The sequence below is a fragment of the Pelophylax lessonae genome (genome assembly GCF_965119305.1).
Source record: "Pelophylax lessonae genome assembly, chromosome: 3".
NCBI lineage: Eukaryota > Metazoa > Chordata > Amphibia > Anura > Ranidae > Pelophylax > Pelophylax lessonae.
Window position 1 is genome coordinate 88,893,809 of NC_138770.1, and position 22,491 is coordinate 88,916,299.

The 22,491-nt window shown below is 42.2% G+C and overlaps 1 protein-coding gene across 1 annotated transcript in view; it reads right to left on the reverse strand.

The window, feature by feature from the left end:
- Nucleotides 1-318: 318 nt before the first annotated feature.
- The window catches only part of LOC309551310 (cytochrome P450 2K1-like), a 109,714-nt gene continuing 87,541 nt past the window's right edge, over nucleotides 319-22,491 (reverse strand). The window contains exons 9-10 of the mRNA XM_082251844.1: nucleotides 2,673-2,814; nucleotides 319-550 (exon numbers count right to left, since the gene is read on the reverse strand). Coding sequence (XP_082107970.1) covers nucleotides 372-550; nucleotides 2,673-2,814 — 321 coding nt within the window. The 3' untranslated portion in view covers nucleotides 319-371. The remainder of the gene's footprint in view (nucleotides 551-2,672; nucleotides 2,815-22,491) is intronic.

A 22,491-nucleotide genomic window follows, 5' to 3' on the forward strand; every position in this document is an offset into this window, starting at 1 on the left:
TGTTTTAGGGAGGTGAGTGAAGGGAAGGAGGAGCTGGGCTAGGATAGGGAGTAATTACACACTTCCAGAAGAAGAAAGATCTATGACCTGCAAGGAGGGAGGGGACTGTGCTAAGGAATTGACTTTCTAGGCACATTGCAAGCAAAAAGAAAAATAATATGGAAAGGAAAAACACTGCAAATAAACATCAATTATTTAAAATGTCTGTGCTTCTAACTGCAATTTTGGTGACAGGTCAATGTCAGCTTCTCTCTTGTTCCAGAGATTTTCAAACTGCTATCCTGTCCAGCACTACACAAAACATCCCAATACACCAAGTGAAAATGCTCAACTCTTTTAGTAAAATAACCCCAATTAGTGGCTAAATCTGTTTAGGATCTCAATATAGCACAGGTCATGTGACTCTGAGGAGGTGTGGTGAGTCCTATTGCAGGGGTGAGGTCCAGAACAGCCCCAGGAGGAGCCCGAAAGATGAAGTTTTGCAGCAGTCTTGTAAAGAAGAGGAAAAGCTCCATTTTAGCCAAGTTCTCCCCAGCACAGCTTCTCTTACCTAATAGAAAAGATAGATAAATGCATAATTATGGCCTATACTTGTTAAATCCAATCAGTATAAAAGAAAAAACAACTTAAATCAGGTTCAAGGTGGCCATAAATGGCTCAAAATTAAGCAGGGACCAGCCAAATTTTGACCCACGTGTGGCCACTGCCAACAGACCTATTGGAAAAAAAGCTGTTTGATCAGCAGCTGCAGCTAATATGTCTAGTGCTGATCTGCATATTCTGACAAAAAATGAGTTTGCAGTTAGCTTGCAAACCACTAGATGTCTCTGATCCCATTATAACATGGTAAAAGGAAAGTTGTAATTAGGTGTAAGCTTCCCTTTTAAAACATGCGCGCTGAGGGATGTCATGAGTGTGGCTATTGTTCTTATAAATGCCAGTGTGGGAGAAATAAATATAGTAGAAAACACCGGTAGTGATTCCCTGAGGTGGTGAGAGGTTGGCGCCCTGGCTTGTAGTGCCCTTCCAGCACTTGAGCAAACATGTAGCTAAAGGAAAGCCACAGCTCGATATTCCGCAATTAATTAATTTATTATTTCAGGCATGTTACAAAATAATACAGGGCTTACGCAGTTCGGCGTGTATTCTTAGTTGTAGACATAGTGTGCGAGGAGCCCTAGGTAGAAGGGGAGCTGCTCTTGTGCAGAGATGATCTAAATGACCCTTTGCAGGGCTGGAGTTCCAGGTGACGTGGTTCAGAATATAGGAGGAAATGCTGTAGTTAACCTGCCTTCCCTGGCTTTCTTCTAGAGGTCCTGCAGTGGGGTTCATAAGGCCATGGGGGCCTGGACAGAGTCTTCTGATGTGAGAAATGATAAAGCCTGGGAGGGAGTCTACCATCTGGGAGCATGCAAGGTGCTTTCTTTAGTAGATCATGCTCTTTCAAATGTCACTTCCATAGCTCTGCCTAGCCAGAGCTATGGAAGTGACATTGGAAAGAGAATAATATACTAAAGAAAGCACATTGACTCCCCTGACCCTCAGTTGTGGGTCCTGTGACTTGGTGATGAAAGCTAAATGTTGTGGACTTAGTATACATGGGGAAGATGTCCAAATGCTGTGGTCCTCCCAAGGAGAGGGATAGAGGTGTTAAGGGAAGATGACTTAAAGCCCTGAACCCCTTCCCTGTGCTGAAATGACTGATACAAAATAACTAACCTTGCATGTGGCATTCCACACAAAGATATATATATATATATATAGTGCAGTATATTAATGTGCTGTGTCATGGGAAAGTTACAGTAAAGTGCAGAAAATGAATTTATGTTTGGGCATTCCTTTATTCTCAAATACTAGAACCTCAGGTCAGGTTTGTCATAAGTAAGCCTCAGGCCAGGAGATTGACATAAGATGGCGGAGAGTCTAAATCAACAGCAGTTGGGTGCTTGTCTTATCCACGAAGAAGTGGGGGTTGGGAATTGCAAAGTTTGACATCAACCCTTGCCCAATCATAGCCCCCCTTACACACTGTTAGAATAGAATAGTGCAACAGGGAGGATTCCCCCATCCATCTTAGGGGTCTATGTATAAAAAAAATTGCATAGATGTTTCCAAGTAAAATTGGATGTATATTTATTCTTTGTGAATTACCCAACATTTGTTCATTAGTTTTTGGGAATTTTCACTCAATGTATAAAGCTGTGACTGTTGTGCGAATGAGGAAAAAGGTAATGTTGCTTTTTCTCTTCAGGTTGAATGTGTTTTTAGGCTTTTTCTCTACTAATCAAATGTTTTAGGCCATTTTTGGTCAAATGTTGATGGGTTTTTTTCTCTTCTGGTTTAAAGTTCTTAGGCTATTGCTTTATTCTACGGTCTTGTTTGGTCTGATGTTGTTGGGCTAATGTTTTAGACTTTTTTTACTTCTGTCCAAACGTTCTTATGCTATTTTCTCTTTGGATTGATTGTTGTTAGGGTAGTAGAGAATGTTACATTCTCCCTGAATATTACAACTTAAATATAAAAACTAACATTAACTATATTAAAAGCATTCTGATGGGGTGTTCATGTATTTTACACATTTACACATTAACTTTTGTTTTTTTTATAAATCGACCAATTAAAGTTTATTTTTTATTATAAAATATTGGGTCATAGTCTCACAGTATATTTACCTGCTGAGAAAGCCATAAAAGCTTCGCTTCGCAAGAACTGTCCATCGGCAGTTAAGAAATGCTGAGGATTAAACTCTTCCGGTCTCTCAAAGTAAGTCTCATCTCGCAGAACAGTTGTCAGTGATGGGATAATATAAGTACCCTGAAATATAGATTGATTTTTGTTGGTGGTATTGATTTGGAGCATGTTCTATTTTAAAAAGTGTGTTACTATAAAAAGAAAGAGGAATTAAGTTTATGTCAAATGAGTAAAAAAAAAAAAAAAAAAGAAGAAGAGAGGAAAGCAGGGAAAGAACAGGAGAGAGGGGTAGGTTAGTTTTCCAGAAGTTTAGACAGTCCATCAAGACTAATTAATGTTGTGCACTGGGCCAGAATTTGGGCTAGGCCACCACGACCATTGGGGGTGGTGCTTTGCTGCCCAAGTCACTTGACCCTGCACCTTGTCCCACTACATTCATTTACTGTATTTATAGGCTCATTGAGTGATTATTTACCACTGCGTAGCACTGATTAGAGCTCAGGCCCAACTCCTTCAAACCATGTCATAGTAGCCAATCATGAAAGGACAACATCAAACCTATTTGCATTATATGTTTCTGTCCAACATAAGGTAAAGTGCTTTCATTAGTCAAGGCTCCTTTTCACCAGAGCTCAAGGGGTCTTCATTCTGGGCAGACAGTAGCATTGTAATGCAACCTGAGTGCCTGCAGGAGCCTGATTTACAGACAATAGGAGCTTTTATGCCCTGCAACCACTGCCTGCTGAGTTGGGGTCTGAGTGAGGTCTATTTTTTTAGTTTAAAGCTTTACAGAGTAACTCAATTTTTGTTAAAAAGAACAATCCCCTTTGGATGATTAATGTACATTGCAGGGATTTAAACAAACGTTCACACATATTCCTAACTTTTGCTGATGTGAAGAAATAGCTCTTTGTTTTACCTGACTGAGCGCATGCTGATTCTGAATGGGAGAGTCTGGTTCATTATAATCACCTAGTGCACAATTCAAATGCAGTGTCTGCCTCCCTTTAGAAGTGATTAACTTTTGGGGAGCATCTCACTAAAACAAACATTTTTATAGCAGGGGGTGCCTAAAAATTGCCTTGTATCTTGGTGCAGTCTTCTGGTAAAATCAGGGAGCCAATCACACAAGCAGGGCATGACATACTGTATCTGGGGTTGCTCTGTAGACCAATGGTTTACAGAATGCCTCCAGGTTGCCAAATTCCATTGAATTTTCTCGAAAATTACAGTGGCTACAGGTTAAAAAGGAAAGATTATTTTTAATTAAATTAAATTACAAAATGAACAGTGTAGCAATTGTATATGGTTTATTTTTATTTGTTTGCTATGTTTTTATTCCCGCGAAAGTGGAGTTACCATTTAATAATATGTTGATGCCTTATTGTGAACAACATTTTTTATTTGTTGTTAGGCCTCATTCACATGGACTTTTCTAAGAGCACATCTAGGGCATAGGGCTGTGTTTGCCCACACTGGTTACACAGGTGTTTCCTGCATGCAGGTAGTCCCATTTATGTCTATTGGGATGCAGCGACTGCACGGACACAGGCGCTGGTCCCAATGTGGGAGCTGTGCCCCCAAATGCAGACAGTGTGCCTAAATATGGCCACTTTATCAACGGTACAAACTAATGGCAACTGCCCCAACTTATAACTGTCCTTAACAGCAAGGAGCAAATGGAAGGGCAATGCATGTCAAACAACAACAAAGAAAATTTCCCAAAAACTTACCAAACAGCCTGCGACAAACCAAATTGTCCTGTCTAACAGTTCATGGTAAAGACAGAGGTTTGCATACATTTGCTAATACATGCATAAGCTGCAGAGGCCGTAACTAGACAAACCCCTGTATTATCAGCAGTCCTAGCCCTATAGATTTTGAGAGCCTCCAAAGTGGAGGCACATATATAATAATTGATAGATTCAGGGCAGGTATGCTTGGAGGGAGCCCACTCCTCCTTAAAGGCACAAGTACAATAGTACAAACAAACGGCAACCGCTCCAACCTATAGCTGGCCTTACCGGGAAGGAGCACATGGAAGGACGACGCATGTCAAACAACAACAAAGAAAAATTCTCAGCTCAATTTACAAGGAAGTTTGCAACTTACTGAATTGTCCTGTCTAACAGTTCACATTAAAAACAGGGATTTAGTTTGCACACATTTGCAAATACATGCGTAAGCTGCAGAGGCCGTGACAAGGCACCCCAGTATTATCAGCGGTCCTAACTCTATACATTTTAAGAGCTTCCACAGAAGGAGCATATACAGTATATACTAATGAATAGATTTAGAGTAGGGATGCCCACCCCCCTTAAGGAACAGGGGTGAACTGGACAGCCTGCAAATAGCAAAATGGCAGTGAAGGTGTCAAGTACTTGTCCATGGTCACTTTATCAACCTTGTCACACTATTGATCTGGCCACTGGTGGTAGCATACAAGCAAAATTCATACCTCCCATCTTTCTGAGATGTGAAAGAGGGACCCCTTTGTATATAGGCAAAGAACACACCCACCCCTAAGATCATAAAGAATGAATATGCAGAAAATTCACACTGGTTGTTGAAAGCAACATATGTAATAATTTAGAGGATCGATTAAAGTTTCAGCATAGTAGAATAGTTGTAATAGCTAAATACTACACTGTTTAACTAGGGCTATACCTCTAGGCCCAAAAAGAGTGACATTTAAAGAGGGACAAAGGGATTTTGTATAAAATGAGGAAAAGTTGGGAGCTATGCCAATTGAGACAGAACTATTAATTCCCACGGTGGGATCAATTTACTAAAACTGGAGCACTCAAAATCCAGTGCAGCTCTGCATTGAAGCCTCTCACTTCAGCTTTTTCAATTCCGCTTCGGCAATAAAACCTGGAAGCTGATTGATTTCTATGCAGAGCTGCACCAAATTTTCCACTCTCCAGTTTTAGTATTAAGGCATTTAAACATTTGCTCGGCCCGCCGAATGACCACAATGCACTGCGCCGCTGCGAAGTGCATTGGAAGCCCTGATTGGCTGAAACAATGAAAAATATGCCCAATCAGGGCACAGAGCTCTGTCAGAGCCATGATTGGGGAAAATATTGATGACTATCCAGTCATAGCTCATTTCTCTTAGTCCCGCCCCCACACTATAAAAATATTCTCCCCAGTAACGCAGTATACAGTATATCAGTGCGTTACTGCACATTTAACACAGTATATATCAGTGTGTTACTGTACGTTTAATGCAGTATATATCAGTGCGTTACTGCACATTTAATGCAGTATATATCAGTGTGTTACTGCATGTTTAACGCAGTATATATCAGTGTGTTACTGTACGTTTAATGCAGTATATATCAGTGCGTTACTGCACATTTAACACAGTATATATTAGTGTGTTTCTGCACGTTTAATGCAGAATATATCAGTGCATTACTGCACATTTAACGCAGTATATTTGAGTGCATTAGTGCACAAGTGCTCAAAACACCACTCTCCATTGATTAAAGTGCATCCACGTACACAATTCCACATCTTTATTACATTTTTTAATAAGTGCCCCCCCATCATGTCTGGGAGACCAACACAACAAGGAGAGACAGACATTCCCATGGCACTGTGAGCCATCCAGCCACAGCATGCAGTGGAGGTGGTGGATTGGCTTACTAAACCATCATTATCCACTTCATCCTCTGTCACCCAGGCAGAGATTAGTCCGCAGTCTACTGCAGCTACCAGAGTTGCTTATTCTGCCTCCTTGTCCACAGCTACTCCTGCCACAGCCCAAGCATCAGGCATGGAGGAGTCAGCTGAGTTATTTGAACAAAGTGCCAGCCACTTTCTGCTTGACAATGCACAGCCATTACTTGATTAAGATATTGGTTCTGAGGTTGGAACGGAACCTGGAAGGTAGGGACATGAACCTACAGAGCGAGGAGAACACTTATAAACAACAAATTAGCAGTTATTGGCAGCATATTGCCAAGTTGTCTCCAGTAATAATGAGGATGGAGGGGATGATGATAAGGTCACTGATGTGACTTGAGTGCCTGATAGAGTAGAGGAGGAAAGTGAGGTTGAGGCACAACCCAAAACCCCAGCCATCAGAAAGAGTAGAGAGCAGCCACCCTATTCAACCAGAATGTGGAGCTGTTATCTCCCAGCCCACTTAGTTACATAGTTAAATAGTTAGTGAGTTTGAAAAAAGACACCAGTCCATCCAGTTCCAACTATGTTGAGTGTGTGTGTTTGCTGTCAACCACATAAGCCCTGGAGAATTTGGCTGCTCAAAGGAGATGGGGGGAGGTGGTTGGAATCGGCGCTACCTTCTAAAATGGGACTATGATGTGTCCAACTATAAATTAGTGCAATGAATAAGTGCCAGTGCAAAGTGTATTTATCAATAAAAAGCCGTGCGGATAAATTATGGCTGGGTAGGTTAAAAACCACAAAGTGCTGGTGAAAGATATTTATTATAAGGTGATAGATATAGTGATTAAAAATCAATAAATATTGGGTAAAAAAATACAAGCGTGTGCTAAAATCAAGTGAGCAAAGTGCTTGTGATAAAGAATCGAGTGCCTGCGTTCCAATTAGTCCACTAGGGGCCCCTATGTTTTTACACTCAGATGGGACCCGCATGTTTGTGAAGACCTCCAGGAGATACATCTGGGAGTCTATTAAGGACCCCTCTGGCTGATAGCTAATTGCTGGTATTTCCTTTGAAGAGTGAGTGCGACCCCTAGTGGACTAATTGGAACGCAGGCACTCGATTCTTTATCACAAGCACTTTGCTCACTTGATTTTATTTAGCACACGCTTGTATTTTTTTACCCAATATTTATTGATTTTTAATCACTATATCTATCACCTTATAATAAATATCTTTCACCAGCACTTTGTGGTTTTTAACCTACCCAGCCATAATTTATCCGCACGGCTTTTTATTGATAAATACACTTTGCACTGGCACTTATTCTTTGCACTAATTTATAGTTGGACACATCATAGTCCCATTTTAGAAGGTAGCGCAGATTCCAACCACCTCCCCCCATCTCCTATAAATCCTGACCCCTAATTTTTAGGGGTTTGGTTGGTGGCTGCTTCCTATTGTCTCAAACAAACTTCTCTGGAATAATCCATAGCGCTGGTCTCTCCCTCTTTCTTACTTCAGATTTGGCTGCTCAAAGACCAGGCCCTATTTTGCGATTCTGCACTGCGTGACTGTAACTGACAATTGCGCGGTCATGCGACGCTGTATCCAAATTACATTGACGTTCCTTTTTTCCCACAAACAGAGCTTTCTTTTGGTGGTATTTGATCACCTGTGCGATTTTTACTTTTTGTGCTATAAACAAAGAAAAAGGGCGACAATTTTGAAAAAAATAACAATATTTTTCACATTTTTTTATATGAAATTCTCAAAAAAATTGTAAAAATCTAAATTTTTTAACATTTTAGGCCAATTTGTTTTCTGCTACATATGCCCAGGAGCGGCTGACTGCCGCAGTAAATAGTCATGCGGCAGTCGTCAAGTGGTTAATAGTACATTGTAGTCCCCTGTATGCTTTGGTTGTTAAGGTGCCTATCTAATAGTTTTTTAAACTATCGATGCTCCCTGCTGATACCACTGCTTGTGGAAGAGAATTCCACATCCTTACCGCTCTGGCAATAAAGAACCCTTAAAGCAGTTTAGAGTTAAACTGCTTCTCTTCTCATTTTAGTGAATGGCCACGTGTCTTCTTAAATTCCCATTCACTGAAACTTTTGTCCCCTATGCTAGGGTCACCAGTACAGTATTTGTACATTGATATCATATCCCCTCTCAAGCATCTCTTCTCCAGAAAGAATAAGTCAATGCTTGTAGTCTTTCCTCATAGATGAAGTCCTCCATTCCCCTAATTATCTTTGTTGCCCTTCTTTGGACTCTCTCCGGTTCCAGCACATCCTTCCTGAGGACAGATGCCCAGAACTGGACGGCATACTTGAGATGCAGCCAGACCAGAGTCTTGTAGAGTGGGAGAATTATTGTTTTATCTCTGGAGTGAATCCCTTTTTTATACATGCCAATATTTTGTTGGCTTTGCTTGCAACAGCTTGGCATTGCATGGCATTGCTGAGCTTGTTGCCTACTAAGACCCCCAGGTCCTTTTCCATCCTAGATTTCCCTACAGGTTCTCCCCCCTAGCAAGTAACTTGCGTTCATATTTCTGGCGCCCAAATGCATTACCTTACATTTTTCAACATTAAACCTCAGTTGCCATGTAGTTGCCCACCCTATTATTTTGTTCAGGTCTTCTTGTGAGGTTTCCACGTCCTGTCTAGAAGTTATTGCCCTGCTTAGCTTTCCACAGCTCAGTTGTTTGGACCTTTTTTAGCACATGTGCAGACAATCGCACTGTTACAATTTGCAAACTTTGCCTCAAGCACATCAAGCGTGGCAAAAAAAACAGCCATTTGGGTACCACATGCTTGACAAGGCATTTAATCTCCTACCACTCAGCCCGTTGGAAAGAGCACCTGAAAGCTACACAAAAGGTACGCAATTCTGCTGCTCTTTACTCCTCACCTTTCTAGTTTACCTCCTCTATATCTCATGACTAGGGATGGGCCGACCACCTCCCTGATGGATTTACATTGAGGGACACTATATGTTTTTTTCTTTTTAATAAAGGACTTGTGAAAAACAGTTTCCTGTGTTTTTTTTACACTTTTTCGGTGAATGGGTAGGGGTACGATGTACCCGATACCCATTCACATAGGGGGGTTTGGGGGCCCCCTTGTTAAAGGGGGCTTCCAGATTCTGAAAAGTCCTCCACCCGCAGACCCCCACAACCACAGCCCATGGTTGTCTGGAAGAGGCCCTTGTCCCCCATCAACATGGGGACAAGGTGCTTTGGGGGGCACCCCAAAGCACCCTCCCCATTTTGAGGGCAATTGGCCTGGTATGGTTCAGTAGGGGGGGCGTTTGCTCATCCCCCCCTTTTCTAGCCTGCCAGGCTGCATGCTCGGATAAGGGTCTGGTATGGATTTTAGGGGGGACCCCACGCTGTTTTTTTTTTTTAATTTTGGAGTGGAGTTTCCCTTAAAATATGTACTAGACCCAAAGGGCCTGGTATATATTTTGGGGGGAGACCCCACATCGTTTTTTTTTTGTCATGGAGTTCCCCTTAACCACTTAAATACAGGGCACTTTTACCCCCTTCCTGCCCAGACCGATTTTCAGCTTTCAGTGCTTATTGGAATCTACGGGAAATATTAGTCAGCTTGACATGGCACTGCTCCCCGTCTTTAACATTGGCATCTATGGGAAATGTGGGCAGCTTGGCATGGCACTGCTCCTGAACAATAAGTGACAGGGACACCAAACTTGGGAAGCACCGAGAGGGGACCCAAGACTACAACATATCCATACATTTTCAAAGTGGGGTATGCCTGTACACTACATTGACTGCACTAAACAGACTAAACTCACTATCCACTAACTACCTGCCTAATCTCTAATGTCACACACTATACACGGCTGCCGTGTAAGCAGCAACCTTATATAGTATGAGGCGTGGACTCTGCCTTTGGCCAATCATGGCTCTGACAGTATATTGTGCTGTGATTGGCCAAAGCATACAGGTCAGGTGCATGCTTTGGGCAATCATTAGCAATCAATGCACTGCAAGAGTGCTGTGCATTATGGGACGCTCATCAGTAGGACCCCATTTGTGTGTTCAGTGAACACATGAACAGTTGATGTTCGAGTCGAACTTGCATTCGACTTGAACACACAGCCCATCCCTACTCATGACTTCTCAGCAGCCTCCACTGACAGGGATGATGGTATAGCGCAGGATATCCCAGGTCCTTGCAGCAAGTCTGCCAGTAGCGCACCACCAGCTGTAGACTACAGCAGGCAAATTTCTCTGCCCCATCTGCTGCACCGAACAAAAAAAATGCAGTCACTATCATCCACATGCCCAGTTTCAAAATTAAAGCTTGTCAAGGCTGTTGGCTTTACAACTTCTGCCTTTGCATCTGGTGGATCCTGCCCCTTTCCTTGAATTTGCAGATTGTGCTGTACTGCAATGGCGGGTTCCCAGTCACTATTTCTTTTCACGTAAGGCTATTCCAGCCCTTTGCTATCACGTGGAAGGCAATGTTTTGGCATCATGGGGCAAGGCAGTCAGCCGCAAGGTCTACATTACTGCTGACAAGTGGTCCAGCCAGCATGGTCAGGGATGATATATTTAGTTCACATCACACTGGGTAACTCTGCAAGCAACTCAGAAGGATGCAGGACAGGGCTTGGTGCTGCAGCTTGTTGTGCCACCACATCTCCATACAGCTAGTGGTGATAATGCAAGATTTGTCAGCTCCACCCCCTCCTCCATGCCCCCCAAGGGGCTATTTAATGAGCCAGGCGGAAAGGTGCCATGCAGTGCTTCAGCTGGTCTGTGTAGGAGACAGGAGCCACACCAGAGCAGAGTTTCTTTCAGTGGCAGGCCCAGAGGTGATTCACACCATGCCAGCTGGAGCCAGCAATGGTGTGTTATAATTGCACAAACCTCCTGTCCGCCCTTAGACAGGGAAAGTTGACTCATGTGCCATGCCTGGCACATGTCCTCAATTTGGTTGTGCTGCATTTTTTAAATAGGTACCCAATGTTGGAAGATCTGTTGAAGCAGGCCAGAAGAGTCTATAGCCATTTCAGGTGGTCATACACAGCCAGTGCTTGGTTAGCTGAAATTCAGCTGTGGAACTCAACTTTGGTAATGCTGCAGCGGCTGCCCATGCAGCGGAGGACCGTCAATGAGTACCTGTGTGAGTATGGCACAACGACATGCTCTGACGGGCTCTGTTTTTGTTTCTCCACGCCAATGGCTGCTGATAAAGGATGCATGCATTGTACTGTCACCACTTGAGGAGGCCACAAGGATGGTGAGCCGTGACAATTTAATTCATGCAACAGAGACACAATCCCTGTTGTGTTCCTGCTGGAGTAGACGCTGGGTGGCATTATGGACAGGGCACTTGAGGCAGAGCAGTGGGAGGAAGAGGAGGACTTCCTTTCCTCTCAAGGCCTGCTTTATGCAGACACCATTCTTTCTACGCCACAGAACACACGAGGAGAGGGAGGAGGAGGATTCTGGCAGCTTTGGAGGCATTGAAGCAGAGCAAGACATCTGTCAACCCTTATCAGATGGTTTTCCATCCCAAGAACCAGAAATGTGCAGAACGAAAAAAAAATGTGTTTTGTTTTGATTCATTATTTGCATAAATTTGTTTAGTTAAATTAATTTATAATGTTTAACCACTTCAATACAGGGCAGTTACACCCCCTTCCTGCCCAGACCAATTTTTAGCTTTTAGCGCTGTTGCATTTTGAATGACAATTGCGCGGTCATGCAACACTGTACCTAAACCAAATTTATGTCATTTTTTTCCCACAAATAGAGCTTTCTTTTGGTGGTATTTGATCACCCCAAGGTTTTTTTCTTACACAAATAAAAAAAGACCGAAAAGTTTAAAAAAAAAAGTTTTTTTGTTTATGTTAAAAATTGTATAAACAGATGTTTTTTCCTGCACTGATGAGCACTGATGAGGCCATACTGACAGGCACTGATGAGGAGGCACTGATGGGGTGGCACTTACGGTATATGCAGCACTGATTGGCGGCACTGATATGCAGCACTGATGGGCACCACTGATATGCAGCACTGATGGGCACTGATATGTGGCACAGATATGCAGCATTGGTGGGCACGGATAGACGGCACTGATGGGCACTGATAGGTGCCACTGATGGGCACTGATAGGCAGCACTGATGGGCACTGATGGGCGGCACTGGTGGGCAATAATGGGCACTGTTGGGCCGCACTGATAGATGGCAATGATGGGCAATGGTGGGCAGCACTGATAGGGAGGGCACCACTAGCAGGCTCCCTAAGCCCTGATTGCCATCCCTGGTGGCCATGGTGGGCATCCCTAGTGGTCATGGGTGGGCATCTCTGGTGGCTCTAGTGGCACTTCCAGTGTCTGCACTGGTAATCAATGTTCTGATTACCAGCACAGACCCCCCCCCCCCCCATGATGAGTTATTAGCCAAAAAATTTTCCAACTCACTGATCCCCTGGCTACAGCACAGATCGTCTCTTCTTCTCCTCACTGACAGGATCTGTGTGAGGAGAAGAAGAGATGAAAGCCGTTACAACGGCTGTATTTACATTACATGATGGCTGTGATTGGACACAGCCGTCATGTGATCAGGAGGGCCAATCACAAGGCCCTCCTGCCAAAACTTGTTGCTATGTGTCCGAGTTACGTCCGATCAGAAGGACGAGATCCCACCCGGCTGTATATGTACAGTGGCCGGGTGGGAGGTGGTTAATTTATTTTCAGAATTCATTTAGTTTATTTATATTCAAATCAATTCAAATTGTTTTCAAATTAATTTCGAATAGTTTTCAAATTTGAATAGTTTTCAAATTCAATTAGTTTTAAAATTCTAATTCGAAAAGTTTTTAAATTCGATTTTGAAAAGTTTTCAAATTCAAAATGTTTTCAATTTGTTTTTCCATTCCCAAAGGCAATAAAATGGAAAAAGACGATACAGGAATAGAATAGAATAGAAAAAAATAGAATAGAATAGAAAAGAATATAACAGAAAATAAAAGAGTAAAATCTAATAGAGTAAAACAGAACAAAATCGAATAGAATGAAAAAAGAATAGAATAAAATAGAATATAACCATCTTCTGATATTCGAATTGAAAAAAAATAGAATAGATTAGAATAGAAAATAATAGAATATAAACTAATAGAATAGAATAAACTAATAGAAAAAGAATAGAATTAAAAAAACAATTGAATAAAATAGAAAGATTATAACCATTTTCCAAAAATCAAATAGAATCAATTCAATTTTGAATAGAGTGGAAAATAATAGATTAGAATAGAATAGAATATAAAATAACATAATAGTATAGAAAAAAACAGAATAGAATAGAATAGAAAGAATATAACCATCTTTATATTCTACTCTATTCTATTCAAATTTGAATTGATTCTGTTTGAATATTGGAAAATGGTTATATTCTTTCTATTCTATTCCATTCTATTTGATTCAATTGTTTTATTATTTTTTTTGAATTATCTTCCTTTTTCTATTTTTTTGCTCTATTCTATTTTATTTATATTCTGTTATTTTCTATTCTATTCTTTTCCATTCTATGCTATTCTTTTCTATTCTAATTAGAATTTTTTTCTATTCAAAAATTAGAATTTTGGAAGATGGTTATATTCATTATCCTCTATTCTATTCTTTTCTTTTCTATTCAAATACAATTTGATTCTTTTTGAATTTTGGGAAATGGTTACATTATATTTTATTCTATTCTATTCTATTGTTTATTGCATTCTTTTCTTTTCTGTTCTATTATAGTTTATTATACTATTTTTTTCCTTTTCTATTTTTTCTTATTTATTCTATTTGAAATTTGAATTTCAGAAGATGGTTAAATGCTTTCTATTTTCTTCTATTCTTTTTTTATTCTATTCTATTCTATTTTTTTCTATTCCTTTACTTTCTATTCTATTTTATTCTCTTTGAAAATTGGAAAACAAATCAAAAACTTTTCAAACTCGAAAAACTTTTTGAATTCGAATTTGAAAACTATTCAAATTCTAAACTGACTTGAAAACTATTTTCATCCGCTATTTTTTGGATTCTTTCAAAATCGGTACTATTGTAATTCAAACATTTGGATACATCTGTCCGAATTTCAATTTGAAATGAAATGAACTGCACCTGTCTACCCAGAACCCTTTGTAGTAGTATGTGGCTGGCAGGAGGCAGATACTGTAATCCTCAGTGACCCCAAGGAGTCTGCTCATACCTCTGAAAACTTTAGGTGCATGGGCTCCCTCATTCCTCAAAGACTGCAAAAGGACCCGAGAATACTTGACATCAACGAAAAGGATCACTATTGGTTGGCAACCCTCCTTGACCACCGTTACAAGTCTCGGAACTTATCCGTTCCCCACAGAGGAAGCAGAAGATTATATCTCTTGAGGAAACCTTAAAGAGGAGTTTATGTAACGATTTTTATGTAATGATTCTGATAGGTTACAGTCTGGTGGAAAACGTAGTTTTGAGGCTTCTGGTGGTCAAGAGAGGAGTGGTGGAGAAGAGGGCAGTCTCAACAATGCCTTTGAAAATCTTTATAGTCCTCGTCACCCCGGACTGTAAGCTTCCACATCTTATCTCCAGCGGGTTTTTGGCATTCGATACCTTGTGACTTTATAGATTAGATGGAAGATTTTATTCCATGTACTTCTAATCTTTGGACATTCCCACCACACGTGCTGCATAGAAACAGACAATTGGCAATCCCGGAAGCATTGAGGAGAGGAGGAAGGGTACATTTTGTTTAGTCTTGTTGGTACCAGGTACCATCTTGTGAGTACTTTCAGGCTAGCTTCAATCAACGAGGTGTTTCTAATTCCTTTGTAGGAACACAAGCATGCTTTGCCCAAGTCCTCCACTGCCCAATCTCCCGACAGATCTATGCTACCATGTAAGGAAGCTTAGAGGAGTTTCAGGCCAGTGACAAGTAGATCACTGAGATGCCTCCCCTTTGCTCCATGGAGTTATCACACCACATCTCATATTTAGTAAATGTTGGGGGAACTGATTTATCCATCACAATTGAATTAAGGAAATGTGCAATCTGACGAAATCGAAATGATTCTGAAGGAGGCATTTTAAGTTTATCAATGCAATGTTTTAATGAGAATGGGCCTCAGGGCGTGAAGAATTGGCCTATAAGATATTGGCCTTTATCAAGCCACCAACTCAAAGCTTTATTGTCTAGGCCTGGGGTAAAGCTTGGATTATTGAAGAAATATGCTAACGGGCGTATTGCGGATGTGATTGAGGGATGAGGTTTAATAGTATCCCATAAGGCTAATGGACACGAAAGCGTCGGTGATAGGATAGGTGGGTGGCTCTTGGGGGGGCACCAAAGATAGTCAAGGGTGAAGGAAGGGACTGCCTGTTGCTCCATATTGACCCAATCCGGTTTTTCGAGTCAGGAATAGACCACTTAGAATTGAACAAGCCTGGCACCTTGATAGTACCACCAGAGGTTAGGCACCCCCAAGCCTCCCTGACCTCTCTGTCTAAACAGGACTTGTTGAGACAAGCGATGTCCCGAGCTACCCCAATCTATCCAATAAGGTACAAATATTTGGAAGGGAGACAGAAGGCGAAGTGACAAATAACAAAACATCATCGTCAAAAAATGTGCATTTATGTTCAGTAGGACCGCAGTTGACCCCTTTAATGTCTGGGTGTGTTTGGATACCTATAGCGAGTGTCTCCATTGCTATTGCAAAAATGAGTGATGATAGGGGGCACCCCTGTCTGGTGCCTTTAGAAATAGTAATGGGGTCTGAGTAAAAGCCTTGAAGTCTGATTCGCACCTCAGGCTTGGAATATAGGGCTCTAAGAATGCCTAAAAAGTTTTGACCAAACCCCCAGCGCTCCATTATTGTAAATAGATAAGGTCATTCTACTGAGTCAAACACTTTTTTGAGATCAACCGACAGTAGGAGCCCCTCCTGTCGCTCATTCCCATCTCACCCAGATTGTAGCAGGGAAATAATGTCAATCGCCCATCTAACCTGGCCCGGCCCTTGTCTCCCCGGGATAAAGCCCACTTGGTCTTTATGAATATACTGGTTGATGAAAGAAGCTAAACGGTTTGCCAGGAGTTTGGTGAGGATCTTCATATCATTTTTGATCAGTGAGATTGGCCTGTAGTTACCAATCTCACCCGGATCCTTATCTGGTTTTGGAATCACCAAAATTAATGCTGAGATTAAGTGTCTATCTAGGGGGTACCTGTCATTTTTTTAGTTAAAAAGGTTGGCCAGATGGGGGGATAGAACCTGTGGAAAGGTTTTGTAATATAATGATGAAAAGTCATCCGGACCAGGGGCAGATCCTAGTTTAAGATTTTTGATTACTAGCATGACCTCTTCCATAGTGATGGGGGCTTCAAGTTTATCTCTGTGGTATTTGGTTATACTGGGAATAGTAAGGTCCTTTGGGAAAGCATCTAACTGAGAGTCCTGCCCATCCATGTCAGATTTTTTAAAGATTTTTAAAGTATGCGTAAAACGCTTGCATTATGCGTTTTTGGGTTTTGTGTCTGATTGCCCCCAGGGATCGTGATCTTGGGTAAGGAGTGAGTTCTGAAATAGGGTCTGAGTTTAGTGGCGAGCATGGGTCCAATCAGATCCTGCTGGTGATAAAATTTGGCACCACTCCGTCTGATGTGCTTTTCCGCTTTGACTGTTAAAGCCAAATTGAGTTTCATTCTGGCCTTATCTAGAAGGGCTATTGGGAATGATTTTGGATCCTTTTTGTGTTGGGACCTTTAAGAGGAGAATTCCTTTTCCAAATTATCAATGTGTATACGTCTTTCTATTTTAATGTGGGATTCGATCTGTATCAATTTGCCTCTTATGGTCGTTTTGTGAGCCTTCCATAATGTTTCTGCGGAAACTCCACCTACCTCATTCAGTTGGAAATACTCCTTGATAGCCCATTCAATTTCTATCACCCTATGGGGTTCACTCAGGATAGACTCATTGAACCTCCATTGAATAGAGCCTATATGCGTACTACTGCGATTAAGGGTCAGCAATACAATGGAATAGTCTGACCAGACCACGTCTTTTATGAAGGCCTTGCGTAGTGGTTGTACTAGAGAGTGGGACACTAGAATGTGATCTATACGTGCAAATGTCTGGTGGGGTTTGAGATGTGCGTATAATCTTCTTTAGTGGGATTCAACTCCCTCCAGCTATCCACCATCCCCATTTTGTGAATTAGCTTAGCTATCTTAGCGCTACGCTTGGGCGGGCGAACAGATTGAGACCCAGGAGGTCTAGACTTATCCAGACCTTGGTCAAATTCCATGTTTGAGTTCCCACCACATATTGTATGGCCCTCCATATAGGGCAGAATTTTGTTAAACATACATTGGAAAAAACCTAGACTGGCCTTGGTTTGGGGCATAATAGGAAACAAACGTGTAAAGTTGTTCATCTAAGATACCCTTGACCAGTATACATCTTCCCTCTGGATCTTTGAGTTTGAGGTTTAGGGAGAATTTGCATGTCTTAGAAAATAAAATGGCCACCACACGCTTTTTATCATCCGCATTTGCTAGGTAAAATGTGGGATATTTTGCATGTAAAAAGGATGGATTGTATTTCTTCGGAAAATGGGTTTCCTGTAATAAGATGACATCCACCTTCTGATGGTGATATTCATGGAATGCCTTTCTCCTTTTTATGGGGGAATTCAACCCCTGTGTGTTGTGGGTGACAATTTTTAGAGATGGTGTGGTAACTTTAGACAATGCCATGGTGCCTGGGTGGTATCTGCATCTCAAGTCATCACTTACTTTTCCTTATCGCAAGATATATGGATTGGGGAAGCCTCTCGTTTTTGTTGGGGGACCCAAACATGACCTTCGGGGAACTTTACACTGGTTGAAAGAAAAGAAAAGAGGAGTAAAGAAATGAAAAAAATGAAAAAAAATGAGAGGCAGGCCAGTGTCCAAACTGTACTCAGTCAGTTGAGGTGTGGTTTACTCCACTTCAACTGCAAAATTATCATAAGTCCTGATCCCTTTTTGAGGGAGCAGGATCCCGCCACATGGGCTGCTCAATGGCATGTCCCTGAGGCAGGTGGAGGCGCCATCCGGCCGCCTCGGCAAAAAGCCCACTTAGGGAGTAAACCTAATTAATCAAAAACCTGAATATGCGAACATGGACAAATATTTAGTAATATTAAACCAAACACATGTCACCAAAGCGCAATGGAGCTTATATAGGTTGCAAGAATTAAGATCGGTAGGTTAAAAGGGAAACATGAAGGTGGGGGTTGGCAAAAACTGCATTCAGGTATCAGCATTAGCAGAACACCAAGATATCTTAAGGAAGTGAAGGAAGGGAGAAAGGGGGGCAGGGCAAGGGGGAGAGGAGGATGGGAATGCCAGGAAAGAGTTGGGTAAGATGCCATAACCCTGGGGTAACCGGAAAAAGTCCAATATTGGACCGTTCATGGCCTATTGTTATAGGAAGGTCCATCTGTTGTCGATGTTGCGTCATCTTCAGGAGTTTCAATGGTTGCCTTCTTCCACCCCTCACATGAGTGACGTATTCAGGCCCAAAAGTCAGGTAGGGTATACTTCCCTTCAGGAAGGTTAAGGGGGTGGACAAAATGTGCAAAAATAAGTCTCCATCGGATGAGGGAAAATTCAAAATCTAAGTGGAACTGGGGATGTCAGTTCTCAAAGAAGAGAATCAAAAAACGAGCCATAGCTCATAGTTAAGTTGAGCTTGGAGAGCAAAGCATTTCACGGTGGGTTGCTGTCTTTAGAATGCTTGAACTTGGCTTTGTTCCATAATGGGGGAATAGGGCTAAAAGAAATAGGGCATTTGGTGGATCCCGTGCTGGAGGAGGATGCGTTTTGATACAGGGAATGAGAGATAAATTTCAGATGTAGGAGCAATCATTCTCCTTCAGGCAAGCTGGAAAGTAATATGTTTTGTTTTTGAGGGAGAACTTAAGAGCAAAGGGGAAGGCCAACCAGTATTTAATTCCTCTTTGGGAGAGAACTGAAAGAAGCGGTTTAAGGGTTCTTCTTCTTTGTATTGTAGCTGGGGATAGGTCAGCAAAAATTTGTACTGCATGCCCTTGGCAGGTCAGTTGCGGCATATCACGGACTTGGTGAATGAGTTCTTCCTTGACCGAGTAATAGTGTGGTTTAACGACCACATCTTTGGGGGCGCCATCTTTTTTAGGTGGACCTAAGGCTCTATGAGCTCGGTACAGTTCAAGCTTATGTACTGGTATATCGGGTATCAGTTCCTTGATTAGTTCCTGTATGGTGTTGGGTAGGTCTGTGACTGTGTCTGGGAGACCTCTCAGTCTAAAATTGTATCTTCTGGACCTGTTTTCCAGGTCTTCCACTGTATGCATTGCAGTGTCCAGTTGTTCTTGTAGGGTTTGGGTAGGCCTGTATGTTGATTATTTTTGGCCACAGTCATGTCTAACTTATTTTCAATCGCTTCCATTCTGTAGCCCAGATTTTGGAAATCAGCTTTTAAGTCTGTAGTGATTTTGGCTGCTATTTGAGACAAGCCCCTGTCCAAGAGTGCAGAGAGCCTGCAAAGTAGATCTTCGCTGTCCAGCTGACCAGACATTCCTGTCCCTGCACTGCCCTTAGGCTGTTTGAGCGTGGCTGGGGTGTCTTCCAGCGGGGAGAGTGTATAGTCGTCAAGAACTCGGCCTAGTAATGATTCAGTGGACGCCGGTGATAGGACCAGGGGGAGAGGGCTACTCACGGATCTGTGGGGACCTGGAATGGAATTCCCCTGAGAGGCATGATTGTGCTGCACTGTGTCCCCTTCCTCCATCTCCTTTCCCATGTGGGACGGATCCGCCATCTTGGGTAAGGTATCCTTGTGTGTGCGGGAAAACTGGTGCCGGAGATCCCTCCGGACCTGACCTCCTGGCATAGGCCGGTTGCAGTACACCTCCCCTCAGATATTCCACTGTGGGTGATCATCATTCGTCCGCTCTAGGCAAGCTAGTTTGCCAAGGCGGTGAGGAGCTCCGGGCTTACGCGGCCATCTTGGGAGACTCCGCACATGCGCCTATTGTGTACTGATTTTTTACTGTATTTAATTTGTTACTAAACGGTTTCTTTTCCCTCATTATAACCTGGTGATCCTACCAGTAGCATACTTCCAGTGCTAGGGTGGCATCACGCACTCACTGCACTGTATCTATGGAGAATCAATGTTGTCACCATAGGACAAAAAGTGTTAGTACTGCAGACCCCATCCCCCCTCCTCTTCTCCATGACATAGGGGGAAGGAGTTATATAATCCTAACACCCTTTCATTTGAATAAGTTTATTTACAATAACAATGGAAGGTGCACAGATTTCCAGCAAGATTTCCAGCAAGAACAGCAAAAGCCCTTATTTTTGCACTTATTAAACAGATGTAACAAAACCAGGGCTTTTTTCAGCAGGAACGCGGGGGAACTCAGTTCCGGCACCTCTAGCACTGAATGTATGTAAAAGCAAGGGGTGGGGGTGTGTTGGAGGGTCTTTTGATGCTGGCTGCTTGGGGATCTATTGTCACTGGTAAGGATCTGTTATTGTGTGAGGGTCTATTGTTGCTGCTAGTGGATCTTTTGTTGCTGGAGGGTCTTATGTTGTTGGTAGGGATCTCCTGTTGAAGTAGAGGTCTATTGTTGGCTGATCTATTGATACTGGCTGCTGGGAGAGCCATTGTTTCTACTTGAAGGGTCTAATGTTGCTGGGGTGGATCTTTTGTTGCTGGGTGAGGTAATTTGTTGTGTGTGGGAGGTGGGTAGGGGTGGAACCAAGGGACAGTGCTCAGAGGTGGGTAGTGGGTGGAGACAAGAGGTGCCTCAGAAGGGGGGAGTTCCTGCACCTATTCTCTGAGAAAAAAAGCCCTGAACAAAACACTTTCAATGCTATATTTAGCTGACCAAAGGGGAGCAAAAAAGAGAAATTCATTGCTAGGGTTTGCAAATACACTGCGCAAAAAAATGAAAGGAACACTTTGAAAACACATCAGATCTCAATGAAGAAAAATATCATGCCGGATATCTATACTGATAAGGGCTGGGTAATGTGTTAGGTACGAAAGGATACCACATTGTTTGAAGGAAATGTAAATTATCAACCTACAGAGGGTTGAATTCAAAGACACCCTGAAAATCAAAGTGAAAAAAAAATGATGCAGCAGGCTAGTCCATGTTCCTGAAATTTCATTGCAGCAACTCAGCAAACCTTCTTGCAATGGCACGTATTGATGCGCCATCCTGGAGGTGTTGGACTGCCTGTGCAACCTTTTTAGGTAGTGACACTGACCCTAGCCAATTGCAAAACTAGTGGAAAAGTCAGAAAAGATGAGTAGGAAAAAAAATGTCAGTGGCCTCTACCTGTAAAACCATTCCTGTTTTGGAGGTTGTCTAATTGTTGTCCATCTAGTGTACCTGTTGTTAATTTCATTAACACCAAAGCAGCTGGAACTGATTAAGAACCCCTCTGCTACTTAACTGACCAGATCAGTATCCAAGGTGTATAATTGACTTGATGCTATACTCTGATAAAAAGTGTTCCTTTAATTTTTTTGAGCAGTGTATTTTTAAGAGTATGTAAATCCAAAACAATGGCTGTATTTTGCTTCCTTCTTTTTGGTCTGTCAAATTTACTTTTTGAAAGCGCTTTGGTATATCTATTTAATACATTTAAAAAAAAAAAAAACTGGTGCTCCTGTCAGAAATCGAATCAGCTATTAGCTTCCTGAGCTATCTGCCTATACTGCATTCTTTTTAGTCAGTCTCCATTCACACTGGTACGACTTGTCAGGCGACTTGGTCAGCCTGACAAGTCACGCACCGTCGCGTCCCATAGTGTAGTACAGGACCGGTTCTAATAGGAGCGACACAAGTCGCTCCGACTTAGAAAAAGGGTCCTGTACTACTTCGGGGCGACCTGGAGCGACTTGCATAGACATTCATTTTATGAAGTCCGTGCAAGTCACGCCGAAGTCGCGCTGCACGCGACTTCACAGGTCGCCCCGAAGTCCGATCCGACCTAGTGTGAACGGAGTCTTATCATTATTTATGGACCTTTCTGTGGACTACATTTCCATATTGTATGAAGAAGAGGACAGGGGTGTTCTGTAGTCCTTTTCTGG